We start from the raw sequence: 19,707 nt of genomic DNA on the forward strand, positions 1-19,707 counted from the left end.
ACTATTCTTGACGCTTAGTAACCCAAATTACTAGTTATCCCAAGAGCTTTCAATAACACAAGAGGCCCGGGCTCCCCGGCCTTTGCTGTAGAACACTTGCTTCTCAAGGTTAACAAGGACCCCAGGAGTCCCCCAGGACATGACCACCTTACAGGGCTAAAGGGACTTAAGGCTGTATGTAGCAGACAAACAAAAGGCAGATCCCTCAAGAACTGACCTTGTTACCTCAGGGAATAGAGATGGAAACTTTCCCCTTCCTGATAGAACTGTCCTGTGCATTTGTTTCTTGTCAGCATTTCTGAGTTATTTTATGGCAAAGGGAAACAAAATTCAGTTTGTTCCTAAAATTCCCTAGAATAACTGAGGAGCAAACCTGTGGCTACTTAGATTTTTTTTTTTTCGTTCATGCTTTATGTTTTACAAACTTTTATTTTTTTCCCTTTAATTTGCTTGTTGCTTGATGTAACTTTAAAATGTGTTGTGTATGTGCTTATACATGAACGCAAGTATTTAAAAGGCCTTGTAAATGCATACTTGTGAACTAAGGTAACCTTCGTTTCTCAAAGCTTACCAAAATATATGTGTGGGTGTGTTAAATGCTTCATAAAATCTTAAAATGATACTTTTTCATATAAAACAACATTCACTGAGGGTCCTACAATAAAGTTTCATTAGGTTGTAAAATTTAACATTGATACAGAGATAATGACTTTTTTTCTACAACAGGTTTTTTAAAAACTACTTTATTTCACGTGTGTAATAAATGGCTAAAAATAGAAAATAAAAATGCGAGAGTTGTTTGGGATGCCTCAGGGCCATACACATGATAAATCCTTCCAGGACCGATTGCTAAAAATTTATTGTTCAAGACTAATGTTGATGTACAATTACTAAATATAAGATTTCATTAAAGTTGTAATACATATGAAATGAGAATTAGATATGTTTGACAAACACCTCTACTAAATTCCCTTTCCAAGTTGGAGATTACAGGAGATAAAATACAAACAATTTAGGAAAACCTAGGTAAGCATATAAATGACCCCTCCATGCATAGACAAGACCAGCAAGCATAGATAGGACCTCCAAGCATATAAAGGACCCCCCAAAAATAGACATGAAAAATTGAGGTCCCAAAGGGTCCTGCAGTTCTGGGTGACCACATCCTCCTGATTAGGGAAGCCAACAGGGGCCCAGATGTTAGACAGGGCACATTACATTCTATGTAGTGGAGAATAAAAAGAAACTAGGAAGACCCATACCCTTAACTGTTTGTACATTCCTGATAATTCTGCTAATGTCTCCTTTGGTGGACAAGACCTACAAAACCAGGCTGTGACCATGGCAAACAGCACCTGTCCCAACAGTAGGCAGCTTTGGGGGAATATGTCTCTAGGTTTGTACGGTCAAGAAGGCTCGTGTCCATTATAATCTTACTAGTGACTATATTAATCTTCGGACCTTCTCAGTGACTGAAAAGACACCATGACTAAAGCAACTCTTAGAACAGAAAGCATTTAACTGGGTGCTTCCGCTCTAGAGGGTTAATCCAAGACCACCATGGCAGGAAGCAGGCAGGCCTGGCACTGCAACAGCTGGGAGCTTGCATCCTGGTCAGAAGGCAGTCAGTAGAGAGAGAACTGTGCCTGGCTCACTCCTAATGACCCACCTCTCAAACAAGGCTCCACCCACCCCAAGGAAGCCATACTTCCTAATACTTCCCAAACAGTTCCACTTCACAGCTCTGCCAGCAACTGTGCAGGAAACCATAATAGTGAAAAAGAACAAAAACACTTGAGATTTGGGTAGTGGGATCTACTAAAGGTAGAGACGATGGTTAAGAGCATCAGAAGTAACACAGGACAGTATTAATTTGGCGGGGATCCTTGATTTCACTGTACATTAACAACAATAAGGCTGCCAGAAGCTGATATGACCCAGAGTACCATGTCTTAGAACAGTAAAGGTTGCAATCCCGAGGCGCTCTGCAGGCCAAGCCACAGTCACCTGCTGGTAAGGTAGTCTACTCTCTAAGTTCTCCACACTGATGCCTTTTTAGAAGGACACTGACAACTCTGTATTTCTAGCACAGGAATCGGGGTATTTTGGCATGAGAGGTCAGATACAGGCTATACCATTAGTGCAGAGTATGTCAGAGCTTTCTAAAAAAAAAAAACCAACGTTGCCTGGAAGTGACAAGCCCCAGTCAGCAACCTGAGAACTACACTAGCATTTAGATGTCCAGGTCTCTTCCCCTCAGTGAAACTTCAAAGGAAAGCTCTGACTTTCCACACATTTGGTGGTACCCACTATTCTGAAAGGTGTCAGGACCATGGACCCATCCTGTCTTCTGACCCGAAGTTTCTTTTGTCACCCCCCTGCCTACTAACCCTGTATTGACTCTAGCCTGTGTCTTAATGAGTCTGGTTGCTTATTGTCAGATTCCTGACCGAACTCTGAGGCTTGGTGCTGTTTGTCTGTTTGTCTATTTGTGCATATCTATCTATCTATCTATCTATCTATCTATCTATCTAGCCACCTATCTATCTATCTATCTATCTATCTATCTATCTATCTATCTATAATTATAGATGTATTATATATGTATGTATGTAGTATGTATGTATGTATATGTATGTATGTATGTATGTATGTATGTATGTATGTATGTATGACACTCAAAGCCCAGTATGACAGTAACCTGTCATCTATCAAAATGGGAGTATTCAACTAGGGTAACTGGAATAGCTCAGAGAAGGTAGAAGGAAGAGGCAAGCACCCAAATAAATTGCTTTCTCCCTCTTCTTGTCCCCCTCTTAGGACAGAGATGGAGAAATCAAGAAGTGCTCCATTGTTCACTCAGATATCACTTTAAGTACACCTTGACCCACTGGGAAAATATTTGCTCTCACTTAGACCCCCCAGAGGTCCAGGCTCTGATGAATAGCCTGTAATTCCAGATCTGAACGAGTGAACCAGCTAACCTGGCAGGAAAGGCTGCTTACAACCCTGTGCACGTTTCTCTTCAGAGATGAATATTTTTATTGTCAAGGTACAAGGACCCATCTTAAGGGCAGATGCCACACTTCCTATCCCTCACACTGAAACTAGTCAGTGCAGGAGGCAAAGAACAACTGGGAAAAATACCCAGTAAACAAGGTCTAGAAAACACACTAGAGCAACCTGTAAATGATACTAATGATGATTATCAAATGGCCTCACAAGGTAGGAACTGCTTGGACTTCTCAGAGCAAAGAAAGGCCTCCATTGTTTCCCTGGTGAGGTCACGGGCCAATGGGGAGGTGAGGGAAGTTGACTCTAGGCATGGAGGTACAGTCAGAGTGTGTTGGGGGTGGGGTGCTGTTACAAACCAACAGACTGCAACTTCAGAGAGAAATTTCCACTCAAGATGGCCAGAGGACCCTGCCCTTAGGGGATCTGCTGGAATACTATGAGAGCTGGGGAAATGCCCAATAATCAGCACAGTGCCAGCCTCCTGCAATGTATGTCCTCGGCAGACCATAGTGTGACACACTTAGACTGTGCCTCGGCTTGCACACTTTTCACACTGAGGGCTCACTGCTTCTCCTTCTAACACTTAAGCGCACTTGTTAGGACGACATATAACTGAGAGTCTGTGTGGGTATCTGTGTATCGAGGCTCTGACTGTGTGCATCTACACTCATTGCCTGGGGACCCTGAGCTCTGTCAACCCTGTCGTCTCCTCTGTCCCTCCGGTAATGATCCTTCCTTTTCGGGGTGAGTCTCCACAGGCTTATTGTCCCTCTGAGGGTCAAGTAAAGTCTATCACCTGAACAGCTGGTCCTGTACAAATGATGAGTTTAGAGTTTATGGGGAATGACTACATGGCTTTAATGCTTTGTGATGATTTTTTCTTCTTCTTTGTTTAAAGCTGCCAGATGCTGGTAGCGAGGCTCTGGCCCTGGGTGTGAGCATGCCTGCCACATCCCTGTGATCTGGTCACAGCTACCTTCAGCAGCACTCAATCACCCCTTGGCCAAACAGCCAGCCTAAAGCAAACAAGGTTGGTGAGCCTGTCCTGGGATGTCGTGCACGCAACACTTAAGGAAGAAGTCACAAAACAACTGTTCCTAAGAAGTGCATGCCAGTCCTGGAGGGGTTTGCCTATAGCCCTGGCCTGAGAGGGCTGAGGCAGGAGGATGATGAGTCAGGCCGGAAGTACACAGCAAGACCTTGTCTCAGGGGGAAAAAATTGAACATTTTGTGGGAAGAAAGGGATAGCAACATTTCTATGGGTGGGAATACAAGATGAAGAAGGGGCCGCCTTTGCAAAGAACAGTAAGCAGTATGGTTGCAGCCAGCTGAACTACATGCAGTGATGGTCGCCTTGTCACTTCAGAACTTTCACTCTGAATCATCAGTTTCCTTGGCAGTAATCTTAGTTTGTCACCCAAATGACCACAGGGAGAGAAGACCTTTAACATATCTCTAAATAAATCCGGTAGCAATCTTCCCATGACCTCACTGCCACCGCCACCCAAAGCCAGGTTTCTCTGCCTTAAGCCTGTTCCTGTGGACATTAGCCGAGGGTGCTGAGGCCCCCTCCAACTAACATATGTGGGATAGCCCAAGCTTCCCAGAACCCAGTCGTGTGTAGGTCACTGCACCGGCCCTGTTCCCACAGGGAAGGGTTTCAGATGTACCATCAGAGAAACAAAAGACAGGAATCGAAGCAAGAGATGCTAACCACTGGGCCCCCACACAATGACAACTGGAAGTGCCCGTGTGGTCCCTGACCTTCATGAAGTCTGTGTAGTCTGAAAGTTCAAGAGGTTGAAAAAAGTTGCCCAGGGCTGAGCTAGCTTGTCCTACCACACCCTCTCACTGGAAAATAGACCTGTCACTGAGGGCGTGGTGCTCACTCCTAAGGTATAGGCAAGACAATTCCTCTAAACAGCACTCAAGCTTCTTTTTGGTACTCATAAGTGCAAAGTGACTCAGAGTTCACCAAACAAACAACACTAAGATGTCCTTAGGGACATCCAAGGAGGAGAAATTGACTACCAAGAAAATATTAAGCCCAGGAGGAAGTAGGGTAGCTTGATGATTTAAACCCTTAGAGAGTTCCAAACCCAGAAAAACAAACAAATAAACAAACACAAAATGAACAAACAAACAAAAACAACAAAACAAACAACAGCCAAAAAAAGAAACCAGGTGCATGATGGGAAATAACTTTTAAAAAAAAATATAGCAGAATGTTCTCTTTGAATGCAGGTCTCGCAGCTTTCAAAGCTCAACTCTTGTCCTGTGCTCCATGACGACTTTAAGGCTTTTGATATACCTGAGGAGGTAGGTCTGGGATGGGGACAGCTGGATGATAAAACAGTTACCAAGACTGAGATCAACATCTATGTTAATTTTAACTGTCCCGCTATTGAAGGGGACACCTGATCTGTTGAACAGTTCCGCTTGGAGGTCTGAGAATTCAGACTTGGAGCTCAAGGAAGGCAAAGGTTTCCCTTCCTGCTGAGTTTTCAGTCATGGTGGTTCCCAGCGCCACCTTCAACCTGTGTGCTTATTCATACTGTGCCTTACCTGTGCTTCCCTGTTGCTCTGGGAAGTGCTACCTGCAGGGGAGGGGCATACACCCCAACAGGTGCTGCTTTAGCTACGGAATAACCAAACGGTCTCCACTCAGTAAACATTTCCCAAGTGGCGACTAAGTAAGAACGTGTTACTTTAAAAGGATAAATAAATAAAGCACGCAGAAATCATTAATCGAGAAGATACACTCAGCCTTTTGCAAAGCAATGCTTACAAGACTTGCTTCGCCCTGCTTGCTGGCCAGGTGCGGTTGTCATGACCGAAGAATCGGAGATGCCCAGGAGTTGGAAACATTACAACCCCATTAGACAAACCATGCAAGAGGGAGAGATTCAAGAAGGTGGCTATCCAACATGACGGCAAAGGAGGGGCACCAGAGCCACAGAAGAAACAGGGATTCAGACTGATTCAGACACTGACTCATAGACACTGAATGGACTGGAGGGGGGACAATTAACAGGCAATCTGACCCCTTAATAGGTCCAATTGAGGTTAATCTCGGTCAACCCCTGCCTAGTAGTCCCTGCCCAGAAGCTCCTTAGCACTCCTCAACTCAGTACAACTATTAGCATAGAGGGCCAAGAGAGTGATGTGTCACTCCTCCTACTCCAAGAAAGGCGGGTAACACTGGAGAAAATCCTCCCTGCTAATAATCACTTTACCTAAAGGTTCCTTCTTCCTCTCAGCCAAACACACCAACTCAAATCCCCATGCTCCGGTCCTGTACGAGAGTCAGATTAAAACTGACTCATTCCCCTCGAGTTTCCGTGACCCTAGTCTCCATTCCTAGCACCCAGAAATCCCTCTTCCTGCTCACTCACACTTTATGTGTTTGACACAAAGGAGGAACCATCTGAGGATCTTTGGGTCACAGTGGGCACCCGGCAATACGAGGTGTAAATCCTTGGAGCTAGAGGAAATAACCTCTCCTGATTTAACTAGCAAGGAAGAAAAATCAAATCAAGTCAGAAGACATAAGGTAGGAGTTATATTTTCATCAAGTGTAAATAAATTGGATAAATACGATATAGGATAATAAGACTTGAATACATGAGGAAGCTACCTTGTACACTCTTCAATATTTGGAAATAAAAGAAAGCGCATCTTCCCATGCTATCTGGGGGCGAGGTGGACAATCCTGAACTCCCGACCTTCTAGAGACTGAAATATATCACCTTTAGTGTGTAACAGAACCAGCTCAAAGGGCAAACCTTACCCGTTCTTGCTAATCCTCTTTCAAAGCAACCTGAACCACGATTTCTTACTCTTTCAACGACTATTTGTGGGCAAGATTTGTCCGATGGGCTGACAGCAGATGTAACTCAATAAATCAGAACTCTTAGGATGATACATGCTGAAATAAATTAGCCAGTTTCCTTCTAGTCTTTCAAGTTATGCCACATTGAAATTTTCATCTAGATTTGGCAGATGGGGAAACTGGCCCGCAGAAAAGTTACAGCAGGGATCCAAATAGACGGAGCCACTTGGCAGCCGAATGAACTCTGAGTTGTAGCTCAGATACCCTCGCCCCTTCTCGTGCTGTTGAACTTAGACTGGTGTGGCTAATCCCCTGTCCTCACACAGAGCTGCTAAGCTCAGAGCTGAGAGCACCGTCAGATCCGCCACTGCGGGAGCTGCTCGCCTTATGTGTGTTTTGAACCTGAACTTGCCTCAAGAGATTCATCTTCATGCTCTCTGTTGTTTTTATTGACTGCCCTGAAGGGAAGCCAGAGTGAGCACAAGTCACCGTGTTACCGACTCCAGTAACTGTAAGGATGCGACGGTCGCTACGCAAAGCCCCAGAAATATGTTCTGAGCATCTAAGCCCACCAGACACAGCTTACACACTTTCCATGAAACAAATGTCATGAACCCTCTGGTGAAGGCTATCCAGACATCCCTCCTCAATCCCTGTGCCAGTTAAACAAAAATACCCTCAGCCTTGAGCCTGTGAGATGCTCTTTCTCAGTTCTTACATTGAAGTGGCTATGTTCCTACACCATTCTCAAATGCTCTCCACTTTGGAGGGTCAGTCCTAGGTTTGAAATTTGGAATGAAAATGCTACAGAGAATTGAACATGGGCCTCACCATAGTCAACTCAAAGCTGCAGATCACTGCATCTGTGAACACAGTAAAGAAGGCAATGTGATGGGTAAAGCACATCACAATTTTCCCAGGGGGCTTTCTGAAAGGATCACATGGGACCCAACCTAAGCTCTTTGCCTAAGGCTGTCAATCACCTGAACAAACTATTAATCCCCTCACTTAAATTTAAAAGAACATACCAGAACAATCAACTTCTCCCTGCCTCCATACTTGATCCCCGGGACACTCAAAACCAACCATAATGAAACACAATACTTGCTGTACTGAATCCTGTCTTCCCCTATGTCAATTTGATAAACACTGTAGGAGGTGAGACAATTGTGTGTCAGTACATGAAGTCAGAAGGGATGTAGAGGGTTTCCTCAATTGTTTTTCCTTCATTTACTAAGAGACAGAGTCTCTCGGGAGACCTGGAGTTTAGCAAGACTGGCTGTTCAGAAAGCCCCAGTCAACACCTCCTCTGTGCCACGATTGCAATCCACCAGACACATTTATTATTATTATTATTATTATTATTATTATTATTATTATTATTATTGGTGGTGGTGGTGGTGGTGGTGGTGGTGATGGTGGTGGTGGTGGTGGTGATGGTAGTGGCATTATTGTTACTAAAGTAGGTTCTGGGATCCAAAGTCAGATCTTACATTTGCAAGGCAAACACTTTACTGCCCAAGCTTTCTCTTCATCTTGCAACATTCTGTATAGATGGCCCAGTTAGTAAATACTTCAAGCTCTACAGGCCAGCATCAAGGCGACAGCTGCCCAGCACTACCGTTGCAATAATAAAGCAGTCACAGACAAAATGCAATCAAGTGGACTTGGCCTCGCTCCGTCAAAACTTTATTTATGGACACTGAAATTTGAATTTCAAAGAAGTTTAACATACTTCAAAATATTTCCCTTTGATTTTTTTTTAAATCTTTTTAGAAATGTAAAAAAAAAAAACAATTTGTGTGTGTGTGGGCTGTAGAAAAACAGGAAAGGGGCTGAATTTGGCCCACAGGCTGTGGTTGCCAACCCTTGCTCAATGTCAGAACAGGCATCAAAATGCCTCCAAGAAAACATCTCCACCCACCCAAGGACCTGGTCCCCGTGGCCTCTTGGCACTTCCGAGAGTAACACTAGATTCCTAAGGGCAGCCCTGTGCCCACATCTTCAGAATCAGGCTCACTTCTCCAAGAGACGCTCAGGAATAGGTACTGCTTGGTATTTACAAGACACCATCTCAGTCCTTTCCCTGTCCCCGACAGTTGTCACACACCTCTAATTTACTGTCAGTAAATTCACGCAACTGAATTTTTCAACACAAACATACGCAAGGTTTCCACACAGCCCTCAACCTCAGCTTGCTTGATCTCTGCAAAATGACAGGCAACTGAAGACTAATGAAGATCAGCATTCTAACCCAATAGAGACAAAAGACTGTTCTTGCTGTACATCAAGGAATTACAACCCCATGCTAATAACTTTACTCCTTCACTCCTGGAAAGTACCAGCTCTCTGAGTGAAGGAATGCAGAGGAGACAGAGACACACACTATGCAGCCAGCATCTAAGACCTGAAACATTTTCTAAGCTCCTCCATCACGGTGACATCATAAAAACGCGACTGCGCACTGGACTCCAGCCCCCTCCCTTTCCACTCCGTCCAACTGGGAGGCATAAAAATGCTTACCGCATGAGGCAAACCACATGTTGGAACAAGGGATTTCATCTCTCTTTCTAACAAAAACACTTTGCTTCCTGGGTGAGAATGGCTGGCCTCACTCACACTTCAGTTTAGACTAAATTTGGGGTGAAACCCCCAAACTGTGAGCTGCTACTCAATCCCGTTATGGTGGGGATGGAGAGAAAGTAATCATCGTAGGATTGTAGGTAACAGCTTTCAGGAGCCCTCTCAACACACACACACTCACACAGGCACACACACACACACAAACAGACTCACACAAGCACATGCTCACACAGACACACACACACACACAAACAGACTCACACACTGGCACACACACACATACACACACAGACTCACACAAGCACAGGCTCACACAGACACACACACTCACACACTCACACATACACACTGACTCACACAAGCACATGCTCACTCAGACACACACACACAGACTCACACAAGCACATGCTCACACACACAGACACACACACTCTCACACACTGACACATACACACACACACACACACACACATTTTAACAGCACATAAAGAACTGGGCCACCTCAGTAGTCAGAGACAAGTACTCATTTCAAACCTAAGACACACAACTCCAAAGCAACAATGTCACTTTATAAGTGACTCAAAAGTTCCTGTCAGGTATGAAGATAACCTTTGTTTTCAAAACAGAGAACTCATTAACCACTGCAGAGTTGTAATGGGAGGAGGGGAGTGTGTGACCCAGATGCTCTGGCAAATGAAGCCAACGTTTATTTCTCCCTGTCCCAAAATACCAATGTAGCAGTGAATCAAGTGTCCTGGTTTCCTGGTATTGAGGCTTCTGTATGAAGACAGTTGAGTTTTAAACACAGGGCAAGCTGGTTGAGACCAATGTGACCCATTGTTGTATTTGAAAGAAGCTTCTAGCTCACATCTTTGGCTCTTCATACAAAGCATCAGTGTGAATGCCCGACAGGAGGGTGGACACAGTTCTGCTATAAAGAAGCAACATGGCTTCTGCTCGGTTTTTTGAATGAGTGCTGTGAAGCTTACAAGACTGCCGGTGACAGGAACATTCCAGAACGCTACCATACCACTCTAAGTTCTTGTACCAATCTAGTAAACAGAAATAATTATGCATCAGTGAAAGGCAGGACCTGATTAAAACATCACCTGAACAAAAAAAAAAAAAAAAAAAAAAAAAAAAGAAGAAGAAATGTGTCAACTAAAGTCTCTTTCAGAGTCATGTGCAGGCCACCAAGGTTCCTGAAGGCAAAAGTGTTCTATCCTGGGCCTGTCTTCTGCGATCACCGGCTGAGTACCACACGCCTTCCCAGGAGGAAGCTCACTGTAATTCCACACACATGTAAAACAATTCAATAGACTATGGGCTCATCCGTTCTCAGGGAACTGATACCACCAAGCACCTGTATCTGCGTGCCTGTGTTTGACATCTAGTGGGAAAGCGGACCAGACGCCTTCAACCCAGAGCCTTCCAGGTTCACCTTGTCTAAGATCGTAACTCCTTCAGCCGTGCGGCAGACCCTCCCCTTCCCAGCTCTCTCCTCTAATATTGCTCTCTGATGGTGTGCTTCCAGGAGGACAGTCAGTCACACAGAAGACTCAATCGCAATGAAAACAGGGCTTTCTCAGAGCATTCACCTCAGAAAGACCTACAACACTAATAGATGAAAATAGATTTGACCCTTCTTGGCTGCTCTGATTGACCAATGAGGAAACCAGATGCAAATGTTAAAACAAAAAGTACCTTACGCTTTTGCAAGACTTGGCTGACCTGGCCTGTAGGCTATTACCCAAGAAGCAGGATGTGTTCCCAAACCATAATTCCATAGTAGCTTATGTTTCCTAGGTGAGTGTAAAATAGAATGATAAACTCAACAGAATATTATATTATATCAGAGTCTTGGCTGTAGGCCCCACATATCCCATCGAAGAGGCTGGTGATTCCAAAATAAAAACGTTAAAAAAAAATTGGCTTTGAAAACTTGGTGACAGAATAGCAAAAAGAGAAACCAAACCAAAGCTGCAAGGCACGGTTTCCTACCTTCTTTTTGGAGTGGTTTCTTTCTTCTTCCTTTGTAGCTTTGCCATTTTTCCCAGCACGGGACACCTTCTGGTCCCCAGACTGCTTTATGGTGATCTTGATCTCAGGTGGACAGATGTAGTTCTCCAGGTTTTTGGGGGGTTTCTTAGCCCGCTTCGTGGTCTGAATCTTCAGCTTTAAACTCCCCTCGGAGAAGTTGGCCTCTTTGATGGAGAACTCCTGCTCCTCCAAGCCATCTCCGGCCACCCATTTCTCACTGTCCGCATTAGAGTTGCAATCCACATCTCGTCCTGAGCCCAGTTCGTCCTCCTCCTCTGGCTCAATGCGCTCTCCACCCACAGAGATGCCTTTTAGGGGCTCTCCTGAACACCCAGGAGTGGCCGGGGACCTGGAGGAGGAGCCCGGAAGGAATTCCGACTCGCTCCCTCTTTGCCGGGAGCTGCTTAGTATTTCCCTGGACTCCATGACAATCCTACAGTCCTCAGGAGTTCTCAGGACAGGAAGGGAATGGACGGGAGCCGAAAAGATCAAAAGAGAGGACACCCAAAATTCCAAGAACAAAGTAGTCCAGCTGTTGGGTTCAACGTCCCGAGAATGGAGACGTGGTGAAGTCCTCAGAAGGGATCAGATCTGCAATTGAGAAGCAGAGAGAGAGAGTTGGCTACGGTAGGAAAGAACCAGACCCCAAGACATCTAATGTCAGCTTCCCGAATGCCTGCAGTATCAGAAAATCCATTTGAATTGCGCATAACCAAACTGAATTATGGGGAGTGGAGAGTGGAGCACAGGGGAACCCTACTGGCTCAGGCCACCAGGATGGGTTACTGTTATTTTTTATGGCTTCAGGTCGAATAATGAAGACAAGAGAGATGAGTCCTCAGCCCATCACTGCTGGACATTGTTACACTGAAGCCACAGCAGACTCCTGGACTCCAACCACGCTGACAGGGCAGACTGAGTGCTGACACAAGCCTGGGGGATAGCATCTAGGTGATTCACTTTATCACTTCTCTCTTCTATCTGAGAAAGAGTTTGCAAATTGAGAAAGACCCCCTCTCCCGCAGGAAAGAAATCCTTGAGCCCACCTCCTGGTGTTCATTATCTCCTGTTATTTTCACGTGTCATTATCGTGTGTCATTACATGATCCACACAATATTTCCAGTATGCAGACTTTCCTAGTTTCTGTTTTTGCTGGTTTGTCCTACTTGCTTTGGGAGTTTTGTCTTTTGTTCTGTGAGATGAGGTCTCATTTTGTAGCCCAGGATGGCCTGGACCTTAGTGGGTAGCTCACGATGAGCTCTAATTTGTGGCAATACTCCCAAGTCAGCTTACCAAATGCTGAGAATATCCATGTGACCTACCCCATAGGGCAGCTATCTCTTAAACTTAGGGGTGAGTACTGATAAGAAAACCAAAATATCTCAATAGGAAACCACTGGTCGCCCTGGGATTGATGCAAAACAGACTTTAACGTGTTTTATCAACAGACGCATGAGGTAGTCAATCATCTCCATTCCCTGTATGAAATAGCCATTCATCTCATTTTTGACCTCCTTTTCTGTTTAGAGGAAGGGTCATTATGTCCACAGAACAGAACAACAAAAGAGAGAGAGGGAAGCCACATTTCACAAGCAGTCGAAAGTGTCAGGAATCTCCACTAGCATCTTCCCTCCAAGATGAGAAGACAAAAATCAGGCTTTCCCAGATAATCACAGGGTGAGCCAACTGTTCTTTCTTTCACTCACCCCCTCCCTTCATCCCCTACTTCAGACTCCGGACAGCAAAAGCCAAAGGCAAGGCCAGGTGTCCAACTGTAAGAGAAAGCCTCCTGTCAGAGCTATGGAAACCGTCATATCTTCCTAATTTAAGAACGAGGTCTCATTACTTCTGAGCCTTCCTTCTTACTCCACTGAGCACTCTCCCTGCTGCCAGCAGGGAATATTCTACACATCGTCTCTTTCCACCTATGAGCTCAACGGTTTAAAGATCCGGTCAGCAAATGTGCCTACCAAGTGTGCCCTACAAGGCTTGTAAGGACACACTGAGAACAACCAAGAACTGGATCCTGATGGCTGAGCATGTGTCATCTGGCTCTAGAACCAGCATATTCTCAGGCAGGACCGTGCTAGAAAGTCAGAGGAGGAAGGTAGTCAGGTATCAAACCTCCGTGCGGGCCATGCACTGCAGAAAAGCCCAGAAACACACTCAGATCCTAGAAATGCCTCTGTCCTGCACACAGGCAGAAACAAGAAGTTTCACTCTGAGGAAAAATCAGTAGTACATTTTAGTTCTGAAAGTGATGAGTCCTCCCGAGTAGAAAACCACGAGCACCTTTGCTGGGGCTACCAAGAAAAACACTAAAGAGCGACTTGCGACTCAGGCGATCAACAAGACTGTGTGTCTTCCTTTGTTGGAGAATTCATTTAAACCACATGACACTATTTAAAAAAAAAAAAAAAAACAAAAATCTGAAGTCTTTGCCTCCGCTATACCCATGTTCTTACATTCTTCACACCTTTTATTTTCCAAAGAGTCACATTTAAGTCAACTGTGGTGGCATATGCCTGTGACATCAACATTTGCGAACCATGGCAGGAAGATCACAAGTTCAAAGACAGCCTGGCCTACAGAGTGAGTTCCAGAACAGCCAGGAGTATATAGAAAGACTGTATCTCAAAATAAACAAACAAACAAAGGTCTTATCCAGTCAACATCCGTTGGATTTACTCTTATCAGGGGCACATACAGGTATCACCCTAATGTATCAAGCTGCCTTAGGACTCGTCTTATTGATTTCAGAGAGAGTCCAGTAGGTAGTAAGCTTCTCTCCATCTACACTCCATTTCCCAACACATTGGAAGCCATATTTTTCTAATGATAACAGCACCCGAGGTTTATCCCCTCAGGCAGGAATCACCAGCATTATGCTTTAATTTCTCAGTAACTACCCACATAATCACCCTCAGGCAAAAGTGCCAATGCTGGATGTAAGATAAGGCATGGACTTCCTCAGATGCACTTAGCAACCCTCCCGGACTTCAAACCGGAGCAGGCAGATACTGTGAGGAGATGAGAGGAGAGACACCAGCTACTGAGGAGCAGACATGCTCTGAAGTGGGTACATAATGACTAGGAAGACAGCATCTCCCATTTGAAAATGGTTTGTCCTATATTTAACTGCATGAGTCAATAATTATTTAGATACGGTAGCAAGAGGTTCATAAAAATAAAGATCCAATTCAGCAATTGTTTCTCAGCTCCTCTAAAGAGGAGCACGCCTTTGATTAGGGATTTGGAAAGTGTCTCTGGTGAAAGCTACGGTAACAGTCTAGGAAGGCTCCAAGAAGAGCACAGGCTCTTTCTGGGACCTCAGGCAACTATTAGAGAAGAAAGACGCTGGTGGGGTGAGGCACAGGGTGATGGATCCTTTGACAACCTGCCTGTCCCATAAGCAAGAGAATCTGAATTAAGGTCTCCAGAGCCCACTCCAGTACAGGATGGCTTGCTTGTCATTTCAGCCTCAGGAGGCATAGTTGGGGGTTCCCAGGAGCAAGCTGGTTATGGAGACCAAGGATATCAAACTCATACCTCCACTGTGCCGTGCAGGTGGGGATGCATGCATGCAAGTGAGCACATGCACGCGCGCGCGCGCACACACACACACACACACACTCACACACACACTCTCACACACACACACAAAATCTCTCTCATACTCACACACACACTCAAACACACTCACACACACTCATACACACTCTCTCATACACACTCTCTCACTCACACACACATGCTCTCTCTCTCACACACACACCCTCTCTCTCACACACACACACTCACACACACTCACACACACTCATATACACACACTCATACACACTCTCTCTCACACACACACTCTCTCTCACACACACACACTCATACACACACACACACTCTCTCTCACACACACACTCTCATACACTCTCTCACACACACACTCACACACACTCATACACTCTCACACACACTCTCTCACATACACACACACTCTCTCACACACACTCACACACACTCATACACTCTCTCACACACATTCTCTCACACACACACATGCTCTCACACACACACACACTCTCTCTCACACACACTCTCATACACTCTCTCACACACACACTCACACACACTCATACACTCTCACACACACTCTCTCACACACACACACTCATACTCTCTCTCTCTCTCACACACACACACACACACACACACACACACACCCATGACTACTGTCTACATGCAAACATGCCACACTTAACTACACCATGAAAAGAACAACAACCAAAAAAGAGACAGTAGAAAGAAAGACACTAGAGAGAGCCAACAGTGCAGTCCAGAGCAAAATTGGAGCCAGGCACATGTAGGATGATGCCAAAGAGCAAAGTGATGTTGGCTAAGGGTGTGGCAACCAGTGAGACAGGTGAGAAGGACGGCAAATAAAAGGTTACAGCTGGATCGTGAAGTCCCTGAGTGACAGTGAGTTTGGATTTCATCTGACAAGTAATAGGGAGTCACTGGGGGAATGAATGCTATCAAAGATCGGTTTTAGGGCAATGCAGCCCTCTCTTCATGCCAGAATTAGGAAATCTAAGAGTAAACAGAGAGCTGCCCCTGCTGCCCCTGCTGAAATCTGACTGTGCTTCCTTGAGGACCAGGTAGAGCTCAGGGTACAGTAGGAGTTTCTCATAACAAGCATTAGTGACAAAACAAGAAGGTCATTACACATAGCCCCAAGCTTCCCAAGCACCCATCCACACTACACTGAGTCCCATCTCAGACCATATTAGCTACTAAGTTAAACAAGTGTCTACTCAGCCCAAACCCGTCTCCACAGAGCTCTCTCTGCACTGACATTTTCATAGAATCGGTTCTTACGTTTGCAGTCACTATTCCGTGCAATCTTCAGCATTTGACTGGTCCTATCTGAATGTTTATGCCACAGATGAAAAAAATAACAAGCCAAACAGACCCTGAACTGTATAGGGTTCCCTGTGTCCAATGCGGCACAAGCTGACTCCCACAACTGTACATTATTCCCCAGTGTGTACATCTCCATCGTAACAACTTTACAGACTCTAGGTGACAGCTCTTACTTCCTGGCCAGAGTTACATTTTGCCAGGCTGTATAGACTGACACTAAATGTCAGTCTTTTATTGTCTTCCACTTGTTTTGAGTAAATAAATCTTACTTTTCTAATATAACAGCAATGCATTCACAGGCTGAGGCCAAGCACAGCTGAATAACGCTTAGGTTCACCTCACTTCTACACTGAGTTGTACTACTTGGTCTCTAGAACTTCCTTCTGAATGAAAATGTGTTCATCCAGAACGGCTATTCAAAGTCCTTCTCCAACATTAGCTCCACCCACTCAGTCAATCTCCACCCACCCCAGTCAAGCTCCACCCACCCAGGAAGCCCCAGTCAAATTTCCTGCCTATCCTGGGATATTGATCCAGACACTGTGCCCACGTCAACCTCATCACTTTAGAAACCTCAACTAAAAGAGCTTTCAAAATCACAGAGCAAAGAAACCTAACCTGTCTGTTGACTTCTCCAGCCCACAAAGCTGCTGTTCTTCAGTCGCACCAGCAAATACCTGCAGGCCTACACACACACTGAGTTTTGTGGTTAAGTCTGGGAATGACTGCAAGTCCTTTTGTGAAAAGCCCTTGCCAACACACACTTGTAAGCACAGTCACACACTCAAGAGACAGGGGAGCCCGAGCAAGGCGAAAGCATCTTGATCTGCTCCCTTCCTGCCACCAGCGGCTGACTCAGAGCGGGCCGCCCAATGGACACTCTGCCCTTGGTTCCCTGCCCGCAGGGCTGTCCACGCAGAGATGAAAGGTTGTTTAGGAAATAAGTCTTCAGCAGGTCCGAAGAAGCGGTTGAGCAAAAATAGAGCAGAGTCTTAGAACGCTCAATAAGACCAAAGTGTGGCAATGAGGTCTCTACTCTTGGCTCTGGCACAAGGCAATGAGATGCTCGCCCTGCTAAGTGCCTGATTCCCTGCTTCCCTCAACAAGGAAGGAGCACTCCCCGTTGAGCAGCTTTAGTATGCGCAGCCATAGGCCTATAGGGACACTTCAAATTGAACAGTTTGAACCCACAGCACTATTTCTGTAGTGCTCAGGGAAAACACACGTGACTAGGTGGCGCTTACACCCAGGGGAGTCCTAAACAGTATCTCCCCCCTCCCTCCCAACGCTGAAAGATAGAGAATTTCCCTGTCTGAAGAGTATGCTCCACCTGCCGCCTGGGAAACTTACTTATTCTGAGCCTGCGTGTAGGAAATAGTGTCAATTCTGAATCTGCACAAACTGAGCCAGGGTTTCAGTGGCCAGTCCAGGACTTTGGCTTTCCTCAAGCTCCCAGGTACTGTATGGGCTGGAATGACAGCCATTTCTGTTCCATACACTTTGCTTACAAGTGCCTTGACCACCAGGAGCTCTCAATCTGCAATTGCAAGTATGTCCTCCCTAGAAAGCTTCTTAGTCTCTTAATGATAGGCATCCACTGCATTTGAACCATTTGCCATCCCAGCGCTCAGCACAGCATCAAACCCAACAGGCATTCAAGACCTTCATGGGACTGACTAGATCCATGAGAAACTGAGCTTGGCGTCTCAGATTCATCCACCTCTCTGGTTGGTTGGCTCCCAGATCCCCATCCACATACTGGCCACTGCCACCTTGACTACCGCTTTCCAAACTTACAATATGGCGGAAGCCGACAAAGCCCTTAGTGTATTCAACAGGAGTCAAAAGGTATGGTTTGTGGGTTTCATTCTGCCTCTTGGGAAGTCTCATGAGGCCCCTGTCAATCTTAGTGGCTCAGCAGCAATATGGAAAAGTTCTGTCTTTCTTATCTCCCTCGTTGGGGCATAATTTTCATGGACTTGTTGACAGTTAAGCTCTGTGTTAAAATAAACTTTTCCAAAGCACACATACCTCACAGGCTTTTAAGACAAACAGTAGGAAATACTAGCAGGTCCTCCCTTCTCATTCCTACCTGCCTCCACCGTCAGATCTCCCTAGACTTCAGTGCAAAGTCCCACAGGATGAGGGACTCCCTTCTCTGTTTGCAAGTAGAAAGTACGACTAGCCTGACTCTATATTCTTGGGTCACAACTTTTTTTTTTTCAAAACTCTTCTGAATATCTGCTGGCATTTGAAAAAATGGAAGTTGGAAAGGTGTCACCATTTTTTTTCTGGGTACAAAACATGCTTTATGATTTGTTTGATTGGGTGTTTGGTTTAATAAAATGTGGTCCTCTCTCCCCTGTAGCCGTGTAGGTCATCTCCGACTCACAAATGTCATTCACAATTACTCCCCCAGTTATTTCTTTCCATTAAGTGATCTTGGCTTCCAGGTTCTAATGTTTAGCTTGGGATTCTTCTCTTCATTCACTTCCCTAATATCTATCTATTTTCTTTCTCTTTCTCTTTCTTTCCTTCCTTCCTTTCTTCATTTTTTCCTGTGTCTTATTTTTTTCGCCTATGCTCACCTCCTGCAGCTGGAGAAAACCTTCTTGCCAGATTCTAACAAGACAATGTCTGATGCTGGAAATAGGGTTAGTTAACCATTCGTTCTCTTGTATCTGCTGAAGGAAGGCATGGAAGTCATAGCAGACTCTCATGCAATTCTGCACATACCTGGGATCCTCCTCCAGCCTCTCCAAGGGAAAGGCAAAATGAGATCAAATGTCTGTTCTCTGATTTGTTCAAGTCTGGACTCTGTTTCTGTGCTTCTGTGGGACATAGCATGCCCTTCCTGGCACTTCCAACATCACTGAGGCCTGGGTCACTCTTAAGCTTTACCTCAACTTCCTCAGTAGCCCCTAGAGCTTTGAAGGGAACAGTCAAGCCTGTTTCAAGTACCCTGCTATCCCCAGTGTCGGCCACGGTCCCTAACACATGGCGAAGGGCCCTAAGTCCTCTATGCAGTGAATGTTGAAGGAACGGCAGTGTGGAAGCACTTTGACTTGGAGTAGCTCTGAGTGATGGCTCTTGAAACCTTCCCTGCTGTCAGAATTCCTGGAATAAATGGTCCATAAACACTGTAAATGGATCCAGTGACCCAACACATACCTGACTCTCAATCAGCAGCAGTGAAGATAGCCCCACACCACAGTTTGCTGATGCTGCGTGTCTGTCTGCAGCTCGCAGCAAAGGACAAAGCGCTAACCCAGCAGCCTCTACTTGGTGTCCCACACACCTGTGAAGTCCTTTCCAAGCC

The 19,707-nt window shown here is 45.3% G+C and overlaps 1 protein-coding gene across 1 annotated transcript in view; it reads right to left on the minus strand.

The window, feature by feature from the left end:
* Setbp1 (SET binding protein 1) overlaps positions 1-19,707 on the minus strand; it is a 361,705-nt gene that overhangs the window by 326,903 nt on the left and 15,095 nt on the right. The window contains 1 exon segment of the mRNA NM_001427626.1: positions 11,432-12,061. Within this exon segment, the coding sequence (NP_001414555.1) occupies positions 11,432-11,896 (465 nt within the window). The 5' untranslated portion in view covers positions 11,897-12,061.

The sequence above is a fragment of the Rattus norvegicus genome, chromosome 18 (assembly GCF_021556685.1).
Source record: "Rattus norvegicus strain SHRSP/BbbUtx chromosome 18, alternate assembly SHRSP_T2T, whole genome shotgun sequence".
Lineage (NCBI taxonomy): Eukaryota > Metazoa > Chordata > Mammalia > Rodentia > Muridae > Rattus > Rattus norvegicus.